The 23019-nt window shown below is 46.4% G+C and overlaps 1 protein-coding gene across 3 annotated transcripts in view; it reads left to right on the top strand.

The window, feature by feature from the left end:
* The window catches only part of plxna4 (plexin A4), a 552119-nt gene that overhangs the window by 509422 nt on the left and 19678 nt on the right, over window positions 1–23019 (top strand). For all 3 annotated transcript variants that reach the window (XM_068005167.1, XM_068005168.1, XM_068005169.1), the window contains exons 25-28: window positions 4794–4953; window positions 8089–8192; window positions 13964–14063; window positions 16370–16560. In XM_068005167.1, the coding sequence (XP_067861268.1) occupies window positions 4794–4953; window positions 8089–8192; window positions 13964–14063; window positions 16370–16560 (555 nt within the window). The remainder of the gene's footprint in view (window positions 1–4793; window positions 4954–8088; window positions 8193–13963; window positions 14064–16369; window positions 16561–23019) is intronic.

Raw genomic sequence — 23019 nt, 5'->3', positions numbered from 1 at the left:
ACCTATATCGGCTCCCGATCCGTGGACGCCTCAGTTTTAAAATTCTCATCCTCATTTTCAATTCCCTCCATGGCCTCGCCCCTCCCTATCTCTGTAACTTCCTCCAGCCCAACAGTCCTCCCAGATCTCTGCGCTTCTCCAATTCTGGCCTCTTGTGCATCCCTGATTTTCATCGCTGCACCACTGGCAGCCCTGCCTTCAGCTGCCTCGACCCGATGCTCTGGAGTTCCCTCCCTAAACCTCTCCGCCTCTCTCTCTAAGACGCTCCTTAAAACCTACCTCTTTGACCAAGCTTTTTGACCTGCAGGGAAACACAGCAGCCAATTTGCGCACATCAAGGTTCCCACAAACACCAGTGAGATAAATGACCATACAATCTGTTTTAGTGATGTTGCTTGAGGGATAAATACTGGCCAGGACACTGGGGAGAACTGTCCTGCTCTTCTCTGAAATAATGCCATGGGATCCTTTTCGTGTTCCTTATCAGGCAAAGGGGGCACGAGGTTTAATATCTCATCCAAAAGACATCACCTCCAACAGTGCAGCACTCCCTCAGTACGGAAGTGGAGTCTCAACTTAGATTATGTGCCCAAGTTTCTGGAGTGGGGTTCAGACCTACAACCTTTGGACTCAGAGACGAGAGTGTTACCACTGAGGCAAGGCTGACACCAAGCTTCCATTTATATGGCACTCCTTGCATGTAGGACAAGGTCTCAGAACAATTTACAGTGAGGAGAAGGAAACAGTGGGCACCGAGCACGAACAAAGGACGAGGCACAGTGGAAGACCCCGGGCTTTTGAAAGCAGGGTATGAAGTGGCAAGGCGGAGGGACCGAGAGATGAGGAGGGGTCCAGCGTTAGAGGAACGAAGGGTTGTAAGGCATGAGATCATCACAAAAAGGAAGGCAGGGCAAGACTGGATAGATTTGAAAACCAGGATGACAGCCGAACTGTAAACCCATGTGATTCTGCCGATAGAAAGAAAGACTTGCATTTACATAGCGCCTTTGACCACCTCAGGACATCCTAAAGCACTTTACAACCAATAAAGTACTTTGAAAGTGTAGTCAATTTTGAAACGTAGGAAATGCAGCAGCCAGTTTGGGTACAGCAAGATCCCACAAACAGCAATGTGATAATGACCAGATCATCTGTTTTAGTGATGTTGGTTGAGGGATAAATAATGTTCCCGGACACCCGGCAGAACTCCTCTGCTCTTCTTCGCAAAAGTGCCTCGGGATCTTTTATGCCCACCTGAGAGGGGCCTCGGTTTAACGTCTCATCCGAAAGACGGCACCTCCGACAGTGCAGCACTCCCTCAACACTGCAGTGGGAGTGTCAGTCTAGATTTTTTGTGCTCAAGTCTCTGGAGTTGAACCCAAAACCTTCTGACTCAGAGGCAAGAGTGATTCCAACTGAGCCACGGCTGACGATGGGGTGAGAGAGCCGGGCTCAGCATTGTAAACAAGAGCCAAGTGTAAAAATGCCTCGTGAACAAGTGAGGAGTCAGCACTTTCAGGTCAGGAGAATAATTAGAAAGGAAAAAAAAACATAGTCCATGCAGTCAGTCATCTCCCGGGAACCTTGGTGCCACCTCGATGGTACCAGAGCTGGAAGTGAAGTCTGTTTTATTTTCTCGGCCTGCTCCATAGGGCTTTGTTTGTTCTTATTATCAGTCTGCTTCCTTTATGTTTTTTTTTTAAAAACTCTGTAAATTTGTCAGATGAAAGCAGCTAGCACACATGTACTAGCAGCAGGCCTGCAAGCTGCATCTGTTCCTCAATTTACAGCCATCAGATCATTTACAAAGGAACTGGAGCATTTGCACTTTGATTTCTGATGAGAAGCCAGCGCTGACCTGCTGGGAGTTGCATTTTATATTTCCTTAAATGCTTTGTGATGCAGATTCACTCGTGGCGGAGGGGAGGGGAGGGGTGGTGGGGGGGTGTTGGTGGTGAGGCCTAGATCTGTAATCCCTCAGATGCTGAAGGCTCGATTCGTGCAGTAACAATTTAATTAACACCTGAGTGGATAATGCATTCTAACGACTGCAACGTCGGCCCGTATTTTATCCTTCGAAACTTAATGGCTCTTTTTATGGCTGAGGCTCGGCGGTGATGGCTGAATGGCTGGTTGAAGTCGTTAGGTGGATTTGCTTGCGGCAAATCTTGAAGTGTCGTTACCACCAATCTGCACAATCGAGTGTAAAATGCTAATGATATTTGCATCTTTCATTGCTTTTTTTATGACCATGTACATGCATTAACAAATCGTGCTACTGGGATTTGTGTCTGGTTTCTTTTAATCTCCTCGCCTCTCCACCCAACCCCACCCCCTCCCAAGCCTTTTGGACTCCAAATCCCAGCTGGCAAATACCAATTTGCAAGAATTTTTCCCAAATTGGAATTGACCTGGGATTTCTGATTCATTCCAACGCTCACCCCTGATCAGTAAGAATCAGAACAGAAAATACTGGGAATAAAGGGAAAATATGCCAGCATCTTCAGGGAGGATGTCAAGGCCTTGGAGAGGGTGCAGAGGAGATTTACCGGAATGGTACCAGGGATGAGGGACTTCAGTTACGTGGAGAGACTGGAGAAGCTGGGATTGTTCTCCTCAGAACATGGAAGGTTCAGGGAAGATTTAATAGAGGTGTTCAAAAATCATGAGGGCTTTTGATGGAGTAGATAGGGAGAAACTGTTTCCAGAGGCTGGAGGGTCGGGAACCAGAGGACACAGATTCTAAATGATTGGCAAAAAAGCCAGGGGGGAGATGAGGAGAATTTTTTTTTTTACGCAGCGAGTTGTTCTGATCGGGAATGCACTGCCTGAAAGGGTAGTGGAAGCATATTCAATCGTAACTTTCAAAAGGGAATTGGATAAATACTTGAAGGGGAGAAAATTGCAGGGCTATGGGGAAAGTGCAGGGGAATGGGACCAATTGGGCAGCTCTTTAAAAGAGCTGGTACAGGCATGTTGGGACGAATGGCCTCCTTCTGTGCTGTATGGTTCTATGATTCGAAAAGACATAAGATTATGGGTTCACATTTTGGTTCAGGCCCTTCGTTAATTTATCTGTGTGATGGTCCCAAGTCAGGGCCTGCTTTTTCTTTAAAACCCTCCTTTTCCATCGTATTCCCTCCTCACAGAAAGGACCTTTTACCCTGAATTTTGTGCCTGTAATTCATGGCAAGACCTCGGGGCTTGTGCTTTCCAGTTTCCTTACCTGATACCTGTCACTGTTCTCTCTGGTCCACAAGCACTGTCTCTGTTGGCATGACATTGTTCAAAATTGAGACCAGTACTGACGATGGAGGAGCATGGGTTCCCAGAATGGATAAGTGACGCCCTGCTACTTCCTGATCACATGAGATGAGACGGGATGTATTGGCACTTCATGCTGGCATGGCCTTGGGCACAAGTTGGGACACTGAGAAACACTTCTCTGAAAATTGGCAGCATGAGCTGCTAAGTGGGACAGAGAGCTGGCAGCTCTCTCATCTGTCAGTGTCACACACCTCCTGCCAGCCCATTAAATGTGTTTGAGGGAGGGGGGGAGGTGCAGAGTTGAAAGCTGTGGAGGAATTTGTCACTGATGGAAATGACTGTGATATGGAAAATGAAGGAAAGTTTTTATTTAATAGCAACCATGACTGAGAGCTATCGATCTGCACAGTGCTTGTGGGTTAATTTCTTCCGCAAAAAAACAACCTCAATCTGTGCGGGTCACATCTATGACCGATTCAGTGAACAGACCAGGTTTACAAAGATTGTCATGCCAACACACATAAACTTTCTTTGTCTTAATTTCTCTCCGTGGCTCTTAGTTTCTCTATCTAACCATCTCTCCATCACTGTCTTCATCTCTCTCCTCCTCTCTCACCCTTTCCCTTTGATTTTGTCTCTCTCCATATATTTTAGTCCATCTCCTTACCATTTCTTTCTGCCCCTTTATCTCTCCCTTTTGCCTCGAAGGCCGCCTCTCTCTCTCTGTACCTGCTACTTCTCTTTTCTTAGCATTCATCCTTTTCTCACTCGACGTCCTTGTGTCACTCTACCTGTTGCCCGTTGTCTGTCCCTGTCACCCTTTCTGTTTTGGGATGTGCGTGATTCTGTGAGCATGTATGGTGGCACAATCGTGAGCTGCGTGAACCGAAGTCCAGTACATGCCCTCAGAGGGTGAGGCTCCCACCTGGAGCTTTCAGCTCAGAAAATGACGCTTCTGATCCCCACACCATTTTAATTCATGCTCGAATGCTTTGCCTGATTAGCATTCCCTCAGTCCAATGGTGACACCCATCCACCACCTAAAACATTCACTCCCTCCACCACCGGCGCACTGTGGCTGCAGTGTGTACCATCCACAGGATGCACTGCAGCAGCTCGCCAAGGCTTCTTCAACAGCACCTCCCAAACCTGCGACCTCCCCCAACCAGAAGGACAAGGGCAGCAGATTACATGGGAACAACACCACCTGCACGTTCCTCTGCAAGTCACACACCATCCCGACTTGGAAACATATCGCCGTTCCTTCACCGTCGCTGGGTCAAATTCCTGTCACTCCCTATCTAACAGCACTGTGGGAGAACCTTCACCACACGGACTGCAGTGGTTCAAGAAGAAGGCAGCTCACCACCACCTTCATAAGGGCAACTAGGGGATGGGCAATAAATGCCGGCCTCGCCATCAACGCTCATATTTCAAGAATTAGTTTTTCTTTAAGAACTCTGACCGTGTTTTACCCCTCTTGTGATATTTCCTGTAACACTTTAAAATGTTTTACGCCTCTTTAGGTTCTGAACTGCGTGAATCCAGACAATGAGAACAGTCCTGAAATCTCGATGAAGACTCTGAACTGCGACACCATCACCCAGGTCAAGGAGAAGATTTTAGATGCCATCTTCAAGAACTTACCTTGCTCCCAAAGACCGAAAGCAGCCGACATGGACTTGGGTAAGAAACACCATGCATCACCGGCACTGCCCACTGCGCAGAGTGGGACTTCGGTCTCTTGCACCGGCCATTGCTGTGACTTTGTCGAGTGAAGTTGTGAATTAGCGGTGGCTTTGTGCTCAGAACCAGACTCAACAGGAGCTGAATCAAGGTAACCCCAGACTCATTTAATGACATCCACTTGACCCTCACTCCACCCCCTTCCCCCCCCCCCCCCAAAAAAAAATTGACAGGTCCCAGAGCTGATTGCACACCCAATGCCAAGTTAGCACAGAGGCGGTCGTTAAAGTTGACATAGCTGTCTTACCTGGCCGGTCCTTCTTTACTGACTTTTCATATAGGTCCATGTTGGAATAATCACACCTTTGATGGAGCAGGTTTCATGGGTAATTGGCCCTTTCCAGCTCCAGACTTTCTCATTTTTTTAAAAAAACATTTGCTTTAATGTCAAAAACACAAATACTTCCCTCCAAATCCAATTGTTTCAAGTCTGGTTGAACAGGAAAATTATCCAGAGCGCACATCCGTCACACTCCAGACGTCACACATCAAGTGTCACACTTCATTGCCGATGTAAAGCAGTGTTACAAAGAAAAGACAGACGTCACACATCAAGCGTCAAACCTTGTGACTGATGCACAAAGCTCCCTAAACCTCTCCACCTGTCCCTCCTCCTTTAAGATGCTCCTTAAAATCTACCTCTTTGACCAAGCTTTGATCACCTGTCCTAATATCTCCTTACGTGGCCCGGTGTCAAATTTTGTCTGATAACGTTCCCGTGAAGTGCCTTGGGACGTTTTACGACGTTAAAGGTGCGATATAAATGCAAGTTGTTGTTGTTAATGTTGCAAAAGGAAAGAAAGACGAGCATTTCATCCTGCAGTCTGAAATTTACAGTTTCATTTGGTGATCTACAATTGACCTGATGTATTTACAAGCAGGCGTAGTTATCTTGATTCCCACGGGGAGCACTTGAGCAGTGGTCTTCAAGAGCCAGGTCTGGGGGTGAGCAGCCAAATATCAAAACCGTGCTCTTGACCTCAGACTACCCATGAGCAATGCCACCAGAGGTTCACATGTGTGTTTGTATGTAGCAATTCTCTTTGGTGTTGCCCATGGTGAATCAGAGGATTCACTGTTTGATAGCAATAGGGACTATTAACCAAGTGTGACGGGAAATGTGTTACAGGAAGTAAGTGTGACACTTATAGGGAGTGTGTGTTATACAGAAGACTTCTAATATATTAAAAAGAAATGTATAGTGCCTTTTACAACCTCAGGACATCCCAAAGCACTTTACAGCCAGTGAAGTACTTTTGAAATCCAGTTACTGTTGTAATGTAGGAGATGCGGCAGCCAATTTGCGCACAGCAAGGTCCCACAAACAACAATGTAATAATGACCAGATCATCTGTTTTTAGTGATGTTGGTTAAGGGATAAATATTGACCAGGACACTGGGGACAACTGTCCTGCTCTTAGAAATAGTGTCACGGGTTTTACATCCACCTGAGAGGGCAGGCGGGGCCACGTTTTAATGTCTCATCCGAAAGATGGCACCTCTGACAGTGCTGTACTCCCTCAATACTGCACTGGAGTGTCAGCCTCGAAGCCTGTGGAGTGGGACTTGAACCAACGACTTTCTGACATAGCGGAGAGAGTGTTACCCACTGAGCCATGTCTGACACCATATTAGAAATCTTCTTTTGGAAACCTAGTTATCAGAGAAACAGCCGGAAAAGATAAAACATGTAAAACAACAGGCAACAGCCCGGCTAATAAAAACACTGCAACCTTCCAGTAGCAAATAAAAGAAACACAAAAACATTTCGAGATGGAAAGTTCACGAACTTTGTAAGACACTCGACGCGTGCTTTCTGATTTTAAGAATCTTAACACAGGAGCTGCCTGAAGGGCTCAGCTGATAAATGCATTGCCTCGTGTGGGATGAGCCATACAGGCCAGCACGGTCCCACTTCGATCCTTGGTCTGCACTGAATTGGCCGATCTTGGTGGGGCGACAATTGCTCTCAGTGCCCCTGGGCTAGGAAGGAAAGAAATTCAGCCGGGGTTCCCCCTTCTGATAACAATCCAACAACCCCGACTGGAAAAGAAGTGGGTGTGCGTGTGTTGGCATTGGTTGGGAACGGATTGGGCTTAGCCTTTCCATAACGACAACAGCTTGCATTTATATTGCGCCTTTAACGTACTAAAATGTCTCATGCTTCACAGGAGCGATTATCAGACAATATTTGACACTGAACCACTTAAGGAGATATTAGGACAGGAGATCAAAAGCTTGGTCAAAGAGGTAGGTTTTAAGGAGTGACTTAAAGGAGGAGAGTTAGAGAGGCGGAGAGGTTTAGGGTGGGAATTCCAGAGCTTAGGGCCTGGGCAGCTGAAGCCACGGCCGCCAAAGGTAGAGCAATGAAAATCGATGATGCTCAAGAGGCAAGAATTGGAGGAGCGCAGAGATCGCGGAGCATTTTAGGGCTGGAGGATGCTACAGAGATAGGGAGGGGTGAGGCCATGGAGGGAACACAAGGATGAACACATAGTTTGCCGACAATTGTGGTCTGGGCTGACTCGTGAAGAATGGCCATTTGGGCGAGATACCGGGCGACCACGGAACCCTGGCACAGCAGGAGTTGGGACCCACTCGGCCGGAGGGTGGTGGGGGGTGGGGTGGTGGTTGTGATGAGAGGGTTGAAGATGGAATAAGGGGGAAAAATAAGTTAAAACCCACACCTAAAAGAAGTAACTGCTTCAGACTGTACTAACTGCTGGCTTCGACTAACCTGCGCACTGATGGAAAAAAATTACAGATCTTGGGATGACCTCTAAAGGAAAACACAATGGGGTCAACCTTCTCTTCAGAGTCAATGAAATCATTTATAGCCAGTTTCCGAGCTGAAGGAGATTTCTTCCTTATCTTTGAGGAGTTGCGACATCCTCCTCCATTGAATGAAGTGCTTGTTTTCTTTAGATAATGAAGCCCCATTGATCCGTGATGTGAGGCTGAATAGACTATGGGATTTCATTGACTTTCTCTCTCTCTCTCCCTTGTGTTTTTTTTCTCCCCGCCCTTTTTGCACCATCCCAATTGGTCCCGCAACCGCTAACTTTCTCCCGACAGAGTGGCGACAGGGCAGGATGGCCAGGGTGATCCTGCAGGACGAAGATGTCACCACGAAGATAGAGAACGACTGGAAGAGGCTGAACACGCTGGCGCATTATCAGGTGAGGCGGAGGAGACGGTTGCTCTTCTCGGTCAGCTGTCAATCACTCCTTTCGCGAGAGACAGACAAAGCCGAATTGGATCGCACCAGCTAGTTGCCTGCCTTGTGCGAATTGCAGATTGCTTCCTCTGATAGAAGCGTCCTTTCTTCATTAATGTGCAAATAATTTGGGAGATAAGCCATCAACTGCTAAATTAGGGATTTGACTTTGGATCACACTGGTGTTAAATTAAATGTCACAGTGTTGACTGCCAGTGTGGAGGTGGGAAGGGAAAACAGATTAGAAATTGATTGGATCGGAGATGAGATAATGAAGACAGGAGTTAATTCTTTCATTGGAAAGGGCAAGTTATCCTTGACAAATCCTGTCAAATCTCCGAGGTTGTTCGCACTCTGGCAGTACAGGGGGCTCCTGTATTGAAAATGATAGATTTTGGTTTTCTATCAGTTTTCTATTAATGCTTGCCTGCATATATATATATGTAATTCTCTGTATCGTAGCAGCCTGGGGTCTGCAAAAAAAGAACGAGGCTTAGTTTGATGGCCGTGCCCACAAGGCATTCTATCAGGATGTAATCAATTTAAATAAAGATAAGACACTCGACTCCAGGTGCAAAGGGTTGATATGAATAATGCTGACTTATTTCTGCTGGAAGTGAGTCTGCCGAATGAGCAATGGGACATGTTGGGCTGGCTGAATTCAATGTTTATTAAAAAAAACATCTCTTGAAACTTGACATTTTTATTTCATACTTTGTGCTGGAGGTGTGGGTGATGCAGTGGGTTATCATGCTGCTCCTTCATTCCTGAGATCTGGCTTTAAGCCAAGACTAGACCAGCGAGAGGAAAATCTCAACCCTGCTCTAAAACTTCCTGTGATTTGGCGCAAATAGGTAGTCAGAGTGCTCTTCTGAGGATGGGTCAAGGCTTGTTGATGCAACAGAGCAGAGAGAGCTTCGCTTTGCATCGGGCCTGTGCAGTGCTTAATATGAGAGTTCCTCATGATGTCAAAAGTGGAACCGTATCATTCTCCAACGGTGATGGCCTCACCTTAATGAGCACAAAAGATAATATAAAAATGTATGATCCAATTGTTGTGCAATATGCAAGGTCAAGGGAACATCACCTCCACGTTCCCCTCCAAGTCACGCACCAACTTGACTTAGGCATATGCTGCTGTACCTTCATCATCGTTGGGTCAAAATCCTGGAATCCCCTTCCTAACACCGTCGTGGGGGCAACATCAGCACAAGAACTGTAGTGGGTCAGGAGAAGGACCACCACCACCTTCTCAGGACAACCAGGAATAGGTAATAAATGCGGACTTACCTGTCCCAACCCTGAGAGCAAATTTAAAAAAAAATTAAAACGCCTCCTTCTTCAGGTCGTGGTTCTTGTTGTCCTGTGATCACTTTGGCAGAGATCCATTTTTCCAGGAAAACATTCACCCTGCGAGTCAGTCACCTACCTCGCCATGGGGAGTGCCCTGTTACAGCTATTAAATAACCTGTGGGAATCTGATTTAAAAAAGTAGTGAGGAGCATGATTCCAACTTGGGCCCTGTGACTAGAGAGAGAAGGAAGTGAAGGGAGGGCCTCACTGAGCTGTATAAAATATTAAATAGTAGTGATGTGGAAAACCCAGAATATTGCTTCCAAGTTTGTCATGTTAGAGGACAGATATTTAAATTAGCGAAAAGTAAATTTAAAGCAGATATTCGGGAGAACAGCTTCACTCAGTGATAAATGTTTGGGACAATGTGTGAGGCAGGTTGTCGAGACAAAGTGGAGCTCGGGATGCAGTTTGATACGAAGCTGGGAGTTGGGGTACAAGAGGGACGAGTTTTGATGGGCAGGGTCACCTTATCTTGCCCTTGACTGTTCCGTGTGTTCCTATGAATGAAAGTGCCAGATCTGAGCAGTTTGCTCCAGGCCTCCGGCATCCCGGCACGTTCTGAAACTCTATTTTACAGTGTTTGGAATTTGAACAAAGACCACATCTGAAGGGAAGATTGATTGTGACCAGCCTGCAAACCATCGGCATGTCGATGGAAGTAAATGCAGCGTTATTTTTTACAATTGTTTTGTGCTTATCAAGGTGACTGTTCTCTTATTTTGGGAAAGGAGTCCATGTGGTGTTATTGACGACACTTAAATCTGTCTGAGGCCAAAATTTTGATGGTGGGAGATGTGATGACGAGTATTGATAGTCAGGATTCAGCATGTAGTTACATAGAATTACATAGAATTTACAGGCCATTCAGCCCAACAGGTCCATGCCGGTGTTTATGCTCCACACGAGTCTCCACCCACCCCTCTTCATCTAACCCAATCAACATAACCTTCTATTCCTTTCTCCCTCACGTGTTTATCTAGCTTCCCTTTAAATGTGTCTATGCGAGTCGCCTCAACTACTCCATGTGGTAGTGAGTTCCACATTCTAACCACTCCCTGGGTTAAGAAGTTCCTGCTGAATTCCCAATTGGATTTATTAGTGACTATCTTATATTTACGGCTTCTCGTTATTGTATGATGATGTCCACTCATAAAGACTAAAAGTGATGACACAATCACTGCAAGTTTATCGAGCGATAATCAACATTTGCTCACTTGGAAGTGATAATATAGGTACATATTATCCTTGCAGGTTTCTTGTGACATTGCTCGTGGTTGAATTGGTGAATTTGCTGTTTCATGACAACAGGGGTTTTATCAATAAAGTGTGATGTGAAAAGTGTTGCAGGAAATAACTGACGCAGGCCGTGCACAACATATGCAAGTCTTTCAATATATTACCAGCAAATCTTCCATGGTCTTTGCTGACGGTTGTTCTTTTAGATGTTCTTTGTTGTAACAAAGCCAGAAAAGGCAGGAGGACCTGAGCTACCCGTGCCGTAGCACTCACCATTGGTTGGAGGACTGAATAGCAGGCATTCGTGTTTCCTATGAAAAGTAATCGAAGTGGAAATTACTGTTGCATCTAGGTGTTTCCAATGCCACAAAAGCATTACTAAATTATGGCAACAGAAAATAGGTTTGATATATATAGAGAGAGAGAGAGCAAGCGGGAGACGGATAAGATCCTATGGAGGGTGATGCGAGTGGATTATATGTACTAATCCAGCCAAAGCTATAAACTGTCAGAGTACTGTTTGAGTAGTTTATACATCATCTGAATCCCAATATTGGATCAGTACCTGTAATCCTCTCTGTAAATTACAGTCGCTGAGTTAGCCTCCTCAGAGAATTCCAGTAGATTCATGAGTGTGTCTCGTTGCTTCTGTGTCCATGCTGCATCAACATCAACATTAATAGCTTCCCGTTAAACGTTCTGCAGCATTTTCCCCCAACTATCCATGTTAGACTAAGGATGTTGTTATACCACGGGTGCTGGTCTCAGACTAGGACCTGTATAGAGGGATATGAGTGGGGAGCCCAGAATAACACTACCAGCTCCATATCAGTTCTTTGTCCAAGGAGAATTGGGCGCTCTCTGCACCTTGTATGGACCTCCGTTCACTACCGGCCAGAAGTCAGGAGAAAGATGATGGGGCAGTCAGCTCCTTACTAAGATTAAAAACATGAAATCTAACAAGTTCCCAGGTGTTTCTTGTGCTCTGTGTGAACTTTGTAACCCTGATTTTACTCCACGCTTCAGTTATACTGCATTGGATGTGGAGCTGAAGTGGTGTGAGGCTATCACACAACCCTTGACGAAATGCACTTTGGCTGTTTTTGTTAGTGATGGTAGGATGTGACCTTACCTGGTCCAGATTCCCTGTATATATTCAGTGCTTGGAGTTGCTATACAACATATGCTTTGATGATTCCAGAGTCAATTTGACCAGATCTGGAAATTTGTGAAGAAATTCACATCTCTGCTTTTGAAACTGAGAAGTCTCGGTGAAGGGTTAAAACTCACAGTGCAGGGCACCACCAAAGTGAAATAGAAGAAAATATGAGATAAATCAAGGACTCGTGTTTAGGTGATGCCAGGCTTGTTGGTGGGAGGGAAAGGGAAGGCAGGGAGATCAAGACTCCCACAGTTTTGAGGTCCTGGAAGAGAATGAGTTGGAGTAGCACACGGTGGACATGCACTATTTCTCTCCCCCTGTCCCCCCCAAATGGTGTTTCCCCCCCAAATGGTGTCTCCACCCAACTTATCCATTAACAACCTATCTGGTCTCCACCACTCTGTCTACTTCATGTGTTGACGAAACTATTTCTTTGGATTGCTGTGGTTTCTCCCAGCAGAGCGTGGCTTCCCAGTCTCACTGAAAAGCTGTCACCTTGTTGACATATCTGGTAATCTGACTGCACAGGTTTCTGGGAGAATCCAAACACCAGCTCTTGATAAAATGGGTGTTAGTTTTCCCGTTGTGACGCCTCCACTGGGGTCCCCAAGGGAATTGCGCTTCATTCAACTCTAACTTGGGTCTTCATCGGTGGTCTTGTGGCTATCGTTACTCATGATCATCTTCTCCTTGCTGATGGCACCACTCTCCTCATCTTGAAAGATGAGCGTTGACCAAATGCCAGTGAGTGAACCTGTCTCTGAAACTTCCTTTCATTATCACCTGGAATCCTGTCCCACGCAGGCAGAAGTCCAAATCCAGAACTGACCCACCCCTTGATGAAGTGGAGCTGCGAGAGCATGCATGAGGGAGTGGGAAATCTATTGCCTATTCCAGAATAATTTCCAGTCTTTCCAGTAAGCAACCGCCAGGGCCAATGATACATTTTGGTAGGAAGAATGAGGAGAGGCAATATAAACTAAATGGTGCAATTTTAAAGGGAGTGCAGGAACAGAGAGACCTGGAGGTGTATGTCCATAAATCTTTGAAGGTGGCAGGACAAATTGAGAAGGATGTTAAAAAAGCACATGGGATCTTTGGCTTTATTAACAGAGGCATAGAGGACAAAAGCAAGGAAGTTATGCTGGACCATTATAAAACACTGGTTAGGCCTCAGCTGGAGTATTGTGAAATATTCTGGGCACAACACTTCAGGAAGGATGTCAAGGCCTAAGAGGGTGCAGAAGAGAGTAACCAGAATGGTACCAGGGATGAGGGACTTTAGTTATGTGGACAGACTGGAAAAGCTGGGATTGTTCTCCTTAGAGAAGAGAAAGTTAAGAGGAGATTTGATAGAGTTGTTCAAAATCATGAAGGGTTTTGATAGAGTCGATAAAGAGAAACTGTTTCCAGTGGCAGAAGGGTCGGTGACCAGAGAACACAGATTTAAGGTGATTGGCAAAAGAACCAAAGGTGACATGAGGAAACATTTTTTTACGCAGCGCGTTGTAATGACCTGGAATGCACTGCCTGAAAGGGCGGTGGAAGCAGATTCAGTAGTAACTTTCAAAGGGGAATTGGATAAATACTTGAATGTGAAAAAATTTACAGAGCTATGGGGAAAGAGCAAGGGAGTGGGACTAATTGGATGGCTCCACCAAAGAGTCGGCACAGGCACGATGGGCCGAATGGCTGCCTTCTGTGCTATGAATTGTATGAGGCATCTGTCCTTGTTGTCTTTGGCTGTCTCCTGTTGTTATGCCAACTAATGTTAAGAAAGAACAAACTGCACAAAACCTTCCGAATCCTTGACTATAATCCTTCTTTGGATATCAATTGCTGTCTATTCAAACCGCCTGAATCCCTTAGTAATCTCTCCCACATATCTATTATTTTCTGTGTAATTTTAAAACAAAACAAAGCCTGGGAGTTGTTTAATGATTTTTCCCTTTTTTTTCCCAAAAAAAAATTCTCTGCAGGTGACAGATGGCTCTGTGGTTGCCCTGGTGCCCAAACAAACAACGGCATACAACGCTGTCAATAATTCAACCGTCTCTCGAACCTCAGCAAGCAAATACGGTGAGTGCTATTTCCCCCCCACACCCCCCCCCCTCTTGTTTCACAGGACTCTCCAAAAGCCACTCCCACTCCCACCATCCTCCTCGACACTTTCACACCATCCTCTAGTAGCAAGTGTGATGTGGAGATGCCGGTGATGGACTGGGGTGGACAAATGTAAGGAATCTTACAACACCAGGTTATAGTCCGACAGTTTTATTTGAAAATCACAAGCTCTCGGAGCTTACCTCCTTCGTCAGGTGAGTGAGGGGTTCTAAAAACGCGCAGCATATATTAGGTTGGGAGACGATCACAGCAATCAAAGGTGTCGTTGGTGTTCAGACAGGTGAGCCACAGAAAACATTACATCCCAGTATACTGAATACACAATGGGTCAGATTACAAAGACAGAGAGAGAAAGAGACCCGAAAGGCAGAGAGAGAGAGAATGTCCAGTTGTTTTAAAAACAGATAACTTTTTATTTTCTGCTGGTGGGGTTACGTGTGGCGTGACAGTTAGCAATATCATGAGGAAACTCGGTACTTTTTGGAGCTGGGACAGCAGATGTAGGCACGGGACGCTGATTAACATGTAGAATTCCATAGAATTTACAGCACAGAAACAGGCCATTCAGCCCAGCTGGTCCATGCTCCACACGAGCCTCCTCCCCCCTACTTCATCTCAGCCTATCAGCATAACCTTCTATTCCTTTCTCCCTCATGTACTTATCCAGCAGCCCCTGAAATGCATCTACACTTTCTCTCTGATTTTCACCCTCCTCTCCTGGAGATGGTGACTGAGGTCATCAGACTGTTGCTGTGGTACGGTTCCATGGCACAGATAGACTTCCAATACCTTTCCCAAGTAGACATGCCTGATATCTGGATCGAGTGACTGTCAGCAGGATATTTGACTATGAGAGCTTTACATCTGGGTCTCATGCTGCTCTGATTATATGTGCACACATGTGAATTCTGCAGCAGGAGCAACTAGGTAGTGATCAGGAGCAGGTGTCACTGGATAGTGATCAGATTGGAAGTCTTGAATCGTGATCAGGAGCCGGAGTCCAGGATAGTGATCAGGAGCCTTGGCCCCTTTGGGAATTTCGGGGTCTTTGCGTCAGCACAGCTCAGTAGTTCACTCGCCTGAGTCAGACAGTGGGGGATTCAAGCCCCTGTCCGGGACTTGAGCACAGAATTCAGATTGACACTTCAGTGTAGGACTGAGGGAGTGCTGCGCTGTCGGAGGGACTGCACTGTTGGACGTGCAGTTTTAGACTGAGGCCCCGTCTGCCTGTTCAGGTGGACATAGAAGAGTCTATGGGAAAATTTGAGGAAGAACATGGAGTTGTCGTGGTGTCTTGGCCAACACTTCTCCCTTATCCCCCAACACCAGTAAAAACAGATTAACTGGTCATTTGTCTAATTTGCTGATTGTGGGACCTTGCTGTGCGCAAAGCAACTGATGTGACTCCACTTCAAAAATAATCCATTGGACATGAAGTGCTTTGGGATCTTCTGAGGACACAGTTCGGCACGACATAACTGCAAGTTCTTCTCTATTATTTATGCTGAATCTTATTGTCATTGAGTCAGTGGATGTCAGTTAGAGCAAAGATTTGGATGCAGAGTAAAACTCTCTCAACTCGATCTCATTGAAGTGCCTTAACCCCAGTCTCTGAAGTGCAGCCCCTACTGCACCAATATGGTATTTCAGAACCTGCCATGCCAGGAGCTGCGGGTGCAAACCTGTGCCAACCGCTCCTCGGCACAGTGCGTTACATACTTACTCAATGGTCCGTGTTTACATAGTTTTTAACCCACGCCCGTCACAGTGAGGTGACCTGTACCTTTTTGCTCTGCTTGTTAAAGCTGTGGGTAGTTTCTCTCGCCTCTTGAGTCAGAAGGTAATGGGTTCAAGTCCCACACCAGAGACTTGAGCACGAAATGTAGGCTGACACTCCAGTGCAGTGCTGAGGGAGTGCTGCACTGTTGGAGGTGTCGTCTTTTGGATGAGACGTTAAACCGAGGCCCCAGTCTGCCCTCTTGGGTGGTCCCTCATGGCACTATTTCAAAGAAGAGCAGGGGAATTCTCCCGGGTGTCCTGGCCAATATTTATCCCTCAACCAACATCACTAAAAACAGATGATCTGGTCATTGTCATATTGCTGTTTGTGGGACCTTGCTGTGCGCAAATTGGCTGCTGCGTTTCCGACATCACAACAGTGACCATGCTTCAAAAGTGCTTCTTCATTGGCTGTAGAGCGCTTTGGGCCATCGTGAGGTTGTGAAAGATGCTATATAAATGCAAGTTCTTTCTTCTTACAGAAACCATGATCCGTTACACAGGTAGTCCTGACAGCCTGCGTTCCCGCACTCCCATGATCACTCCTGACCTGGAGACCGGAGTCAAGGTCTGGCACCTGGTCAAGAACCATGAACACGGAGACCAAAAGGAGGGCGACCGGGGCAGCAAAATGGTGTCCGAGATCTACCTGACCCGACTACTTGCTACTAAGGTAACATTAACGACCGGAAAATCGACGTGAATCAGAGGTGCTGACCCGACTCTTTGATCCAAGCTCCCGCCCAGGGAGGCTCCTTGCCGTGAGTCTTGACTCGCAAAATGTACCCTTCTATTCTAGTTGGGCAACTCTTGCTAGAAAGCCACATCTTGGGTATCTGGAGGGGGTACTGAAACGGAGACATAGGGCTGACTTTACAAAATCAAGCTCCCGGCAGGGATGCCTCACCCACTGGCAGCAAGTATTGAGAATCCGTGGGCGTGCTCCCCATGATTTTCTGTCCGTTAAAGCCTGCTCCAGCACAAAATCTAGGCTGTCACTTTAGTGCAGTACTGAAGGAGTGCTGCACTGTCGGAGGTGCCGTCTTTTGGATGAGACATTAAACCGATGCCCCATCTGCCCACTCAGGTGGACGTAAATGATCCTGTGGCACTATTTGAAGAAGAGCTGGGGAGTTCTCCCCGGTGTCCTGGGCCAATATTTATCCCTCAACCAACATCACGAAAACAGATTATCTGTTCCGATACCTTATTGCTGTTTGTGGGACCTTGCTGTGTGCAAATTTCCTGCCGCGTTTCCTGCCTTACAACAGTGACCACACTTCAAAAGTACTTAATTGGCTGTAAAGCGCTTTGGGGATTTCTCGAGGTCATGATAGGCGCTATATAAATGCAAGATTTTCTTTCTACCTGTGATTCCTGATCTGCCAGTGAGCAAAACTCCCCGCTGGGTGCAAAGTTTCACAAAATCGACCCGAATGTCCTTTTATATCCTCTTGTAAACCACCTCCCCACAGACCAGTGGATACAGGTTCCCAGCAAAAGCACTTGGTGCTGAATTGATTAATTCCCTCAACAAAAGAGCTGGATAAACTCCTGGTTGGGATTGAGATTGGGATTGTTGGTTATTGGGATAGATGCAGATTGAGATGATTGAGTTTTCCATTGGACACAATAGTGCCTCTACTGATGGGATCAGGTGGGAATGCTGAAAATGGAGACCAGGATGGGACAGTGGAGATGTTCGGGTGGAGGAGGGTTGAGTTTTTCCTGTAGGGGTCGGTATTTATGCAGAACTTCCTGTGAGATTAAAGGACAGATCTGCATTTCCACAGTGTCTATTTCAGAAACGTCTCAATGCTCTTCACATTGCTTTGAAATGCAGTCACTGTTGTTTTGCAGACAAGCACCGGTGTGAAATATTTCCAGTCCCACACCAATCATTCTTATGGCAATTCCAAGAGATATTCCCAATTTTTGAGGGCAGTCCTACGTTGTGGGCCCAATAGGAACCAATTTATCACCGACCAAACTCATTGCACACCCAACTCTTAGAGACAACAGAGACACATCCATCCCATCAACGTGGACTGCAGAAGGACCCAGGTTGCCAAGGTGACAGAGCAGTGTGCTAACCCACTGCATGACCCACTACCTTCAATAATAGCTTTATTAGACATGACTGTGAAGCCACCATCACGGGATTGAGCACAAGTGTTGGCAGATGCCAGTGCTTCCTGGTCTGACTCTTACAAAATAGCTTACTGTCTGAGTATGATAGTTCAAGTAACACGGCCATTAATGTTATCATCTCTCTAGCCAGCAAGAAAAAGGAGAGAATCTGTCTATATTATTTAAACGTTAGCGTCTCTCTGTTGTCCATCTTCTCTTCATGTTCATCCCTTTTCCCGAAAGCTCATTGGTCCGTGCTTAGCAATCAATCAAATGTAGGATTCAGAAGTCGTTCAATGTGACATTGGCCAACACCTGGCCTCCTGTCTGATGTTCACCTCCTGCCATGTTATGCCCTGTCTCTGCCCCCAGCCACCCAGCTCCCTCCAACATCCTACCTCTGCTCCCAGCCATCAGGCTCCCTCCATTTCAGCTCGACCTCTGGTCCTGGCTTCCCCCCCCATCTCAGCCATGGCTCTCTCCATTTCATTCCCAACCCCAAGTGCTGGTCTCGCTGATTTCGCTGCTCCTTCCCAGCTGGCGGTGTCCCAGGCTCTGGAGCTCATCACTCGCTCCATTCCCCCCTTGATATCAGCACCAGATTCCTCCCAGTCCTTTCCTGCTTTGGCTCTAGTTGCTCCTGGGGGGAGGTAAGGTTTGACCAAGATGGTCTGCTCCCTCCCTCCCAGAACTGCCTGCTTCCTATTCTTCTCGATCTCAGCCCTGCCTGTTCCCTCCTTCCACACATCCCGCAAGTATCTACTCCATTCCAGACCTCAGCCTTATCTCCTCTCCCCATACCTTCGTCCTGTGCATGCCATCCATCCTTTCCACATAACCCCAGGCCTTCCCTCTCCATCCTGGCCTCGGACCTGTCTGTTTCCACCAAGAGACCTATTCAGAGAAAAAGAAAGAAAGAAGGAGAAAGAGGTAGACAAAAAAATGGAAAAGAAGCATGAAGACGGAGGAAAACAACGAGTTAGAGTGGGAGAGAAAAGGTAACAGGCAATTAAATCCAGGCTTTTAAAATTGTGAAGTTTTTTGATAGGGTGAAAAATGCAAGACTATTTGCTCTAGTTGGGGAGTCAATGTCGAGGAGTCATCAATTTAATTTGTCACGGAGAGAGTGAGGAGAGAGGTGAGGTGACATTTCTCCACAAAATGAGTCATTGGAGCTTTGAATGCTTTGCTGCAGAGAGTGTTTGAGGCAGAGACCATTGCATCTTTTGAAGGAAAATTGAATAAATATTTGAAGCAAATATCTGGGGAGAGAGCAGGGCAGTGGGATTAGTTTTTGGATTGCTCCAGCAAAGAGACACAGTGGACTGAATTGTCTCCTCCTACGCTCTAAACCTCAACACTCAACAAAAAAACCCCCAAAAAATAATACATTTTGTGGAGTGTTTGTAGGAAAAGAAACAAATGATCTTTTTGTTTTGTCCGTGAGTAATTCCACAGAAATCAACGAGCAAATCCTAAAATTGATCATTTTCCTGTAACCTCTTTCCAGTAAAAAGGGAACCAGGGAATAAATCTGTAAATAGGCATCTTCCAAATAAATCAAAAATTCTTATCGTGCCACATTTAAATGATGCTCTTAACAGCCTTATTTTAAACGTGTGCTGCCCAGGACCTCTGATAAGCAATTCCAATCTGTGCACAAAAGATTTGCCCTTCTTTTTTTTTCATTGTGCGGGAGAAAGTGGAGTTGGATGAACATTCATCTTATCAAGGAGAGAGCAAGATGTGTTAAATGCCATACGTTAAATGAAGCGTCACAATTCGAACTCGGGATTGGATGGGGTGGGGTGGGGTGGGGGGGAAATCATCTCCTCCCTTGTTTGCAGGAGACCTGCCCAATTGATTTTAGTAGCGCTCAATCTATTTTACTGACAAGGTCGTGAAGAAGTGGAAGGCTCCTTCTGCTCACTGTTTTGCGGTAAAAATCCGCAAGCACATCACGAACGGCGCACAGGGGGGAATTTTCCCCTTCCGATGGGAATCTCTGCAGGAATGTGCTGCAGTGTGCTGGAGACTCAACAGGCAAGGCACCGTGGGATGCTGGGAGACAGTTACGCTCCTGTGGTTGGCCGGGTGCTGGGCCTCTGGTCACGGCTGTGCCATTGTGAGGAGACGGGGAGACAAGTGCCAGGCGCTCTGCCATGTGGAGGGAGGACCACCCCGCACGGTTGCCGTGCACCGCCTGGTTGACCCGACAGAGGCTGGGGAGCGGGCTCCCTGTTGGCTCTCTTGAGGACAATGGATGGTGGAGAGACACCCGAGAAAGCAGAAAGGTAGAAAATATCCTTTAATACCATTTTCTTCTGAAATTCCGCCCCCCACTTCCTCCCCAAGGCATTGAATCCTGCTGGACGACAGTACCACAGGCACAGGTCAACCCAATACTACCTCCAAATTCCCATTCATTATGTGTTTGAGCCCAGATAGTGAGTGTCAACAGGCTATTCTTTGATGGGAGGATCACAACTGATATCTGCACACACTCACACTCTCACACACAGGCTCTCACACTCACAAAGACACACTCTCACACCCACTCTCTCAGACACACACACACTCTCACAGACACACACTTTCACAGACACACACTCACACTCTAACACACACTCACTCACTCTGACTCACACACACACTCTCAGGTATACATATCCCCACACTCTCTCACACTCACGCTGTCACACTCAAGCGCTCTCACTCACAGACATACAAACTCTCACAGACACGTACACACACACACACACACACTCAAACACAGTCTCAGACACATACACTCATACACACAAAGAAAGAAATTGGTTGAAGAAGAGTTAGTGTATGCAGAATAGACTATATTAGAAAAAGAGGCAAAGTTAAAATAATAGAAGTCGAGAGAGAATAAATAGAGAGAGAGATGGAGAGAAACAGATGGAGAGAGACAAACACAGTGACAGAGAGAGTGACATATTCAAAGAGAGAGAGACAAACACCAAGAGAAGGAGAAGCAGAGAGAAACAGAAAGGGGAAGAAAGAGATGGTCAGATATATAGAAAATAAGAGATAGACAGAGAACAGCAAGAAAGAAACACAGCCTGTATAGGTGACCATAAAAGTTCATCACCTGAGCCTCAGATGCCAGAGGGAGTGGAATCACTTCTGAAGGTGAAACCCCACCTCTTCTCGTGGTTATTGGCCCCTTCGGCAGTCGCCCCATTCACCGTAATGTACTGCTGCCCAAGCGAGTTTTGCAGTCAGCGGCAGTGCGGTGAGATAAATGTGGCGTCAAGCCGCTTTCTGCTGCTGTTCCTGTTTGACGCTTGAATTGCTAAAAGTTTATGATTAAACGGACTGTGGTGCTGAGATTTACAAATTGGCTCTTTTTCGTTGAGACTGTCTGGAAATTCCAGATGCCAGTGGGAACAATTGGTTGCTGAGCCAGCTCTGCGTTAAATCAGGGTTCATAAATTCATATTGGGCGCCAACAGGCCCGTTTGGTACCGGGAGGATTTCTAAGTTTAACAACTGTCAGCTAATCCCGAGCACAACACCCACCTCAGTGTTTGCATCCTCCGCTCGGGGTCAGTGAGCAGGCATCCAATCACGTGATTCCATTAATAGATTTGAAGTGCCCTCCCTGATTATGGTCATTATGTCGATGATTGGGGCATTAATTTAATTGGCCATATAAAGCCATTAACTTTGACCTGCCATGTAAATCCTCTTCATCTGTTTTTGTGCCCACTGTGCCTCATTCGACTCCCATTACAAGGCAGTTTTGCGAACGCTGATTTGAAAATACAATGTCGCTATTCAGGATTCTATTACAATAGAATGGGAGTGCGGGATTAGGTGCTGGCCCCGGGTAATTGTTTCTTCTTGACATTTATGTCAGTTTGGTTCAGTTGACAGCACTTGCGCCTCTGTAAGTCACACGTTTGTGGGTTTGGACGAACAACAAACAACAACTTGCATTTATCGAGCGCCTTTAACTTAGTAAAACGTCCCAAGGTGTTTCACAGGAGTGTAATCAGACAAAAAATTAATACCGAGCCAAAGAAGGATAAGTGACCAAACGCTTGGTCAAAGAAGCAGGTTTTAAGGAGCGTCTTAAAGGAGGAGAGAGAGAAGCGGAAAGGTTTCGGGAGGGAATTCCAGAGCTAAGGGCCTGGACGGCTGAAGGCACAGCCGCAACAGGTGGGGCGAAGAAAGTGTGGGATGCACGTGTGTCCAAAGTTGGGGGAACACGGAGTTCTCGGAGAGTTGTCGGGCTGAAGGAGGGTACAGAGATCAGGATGAGCGAGACCGTGAAGGGATTTGAAGACGGGGATGAGAATTTTAAAATTGTAGATCAGGGATGATGGGTGAGTGGGATTTGGGAACCAAACTCATCTTAACTGCAGTTTTTACAGGGCCTTGGTGAGACCACACCTGGAGTATTGTGTGCAGTTTTGGTCTCCTTACCTAACAAAGGATATACTTGCCATGGAAGGGAGTGCAGCGAAGGTTCACCAGACTGATTCCTGGGATGGTAGGACTGTCGTATGAGGAGAGATTGGGTCGACTTGGCCGGTATTCACTCAAGTTTAGAAGAATGAGAGAGGATCTCACTGAAACACATCAAATTCTGACAGTGCTAGACAGACTGGATGCAGGGAGGATGTTTCCCCTGGCTGGGGGGTCCAGAACGAGGGGGTCACAGTCTCAGAATACGGGGTAGGACATTTAGGACTGAGTTGAGGAGAAATTTCTTCACTCAGAGGGTGGTGAACCTGTGGAATTCTCTACCACAGAAGGCCGTGGAGGCCAAGTCACTGAATATATTTAAGAAGGCACTGGATAGATTTCTAGACACAAAGGGCATCAAGGGGTGTGGGGAGAGAGCGGGAATATGGTATTGAGATAGAAGATCAGCCATGATCATATTGAATGGCGGAGCAGGCTCGAAGGGCCAAACGGCCTACTCCTGCTTCTATTTTCACTCAAGTGCGATACTGAGCGAGTGCTG

The sequence above is a fragment of the Heptranchias perlo genome, chromosome 24 (assembly GCF_035084215.1).
Source record: "Heptranchias perlo isolate sHepPer1 chromosome 24, sHepPer1.hap1, whole genome shotgun sequence".
Classification (NCBI taxonomy): Eukaryota; Metazoa; Chordata; class Chondrichthyes; order Hexanchiformes; family Hexanchidae; genus Heptranchias; species Heptranchias perlo.
Note: the sequence above shows the minus strand (reverse complement) of the source record. Positions and strands in the feature narration are given on the sequence as shown.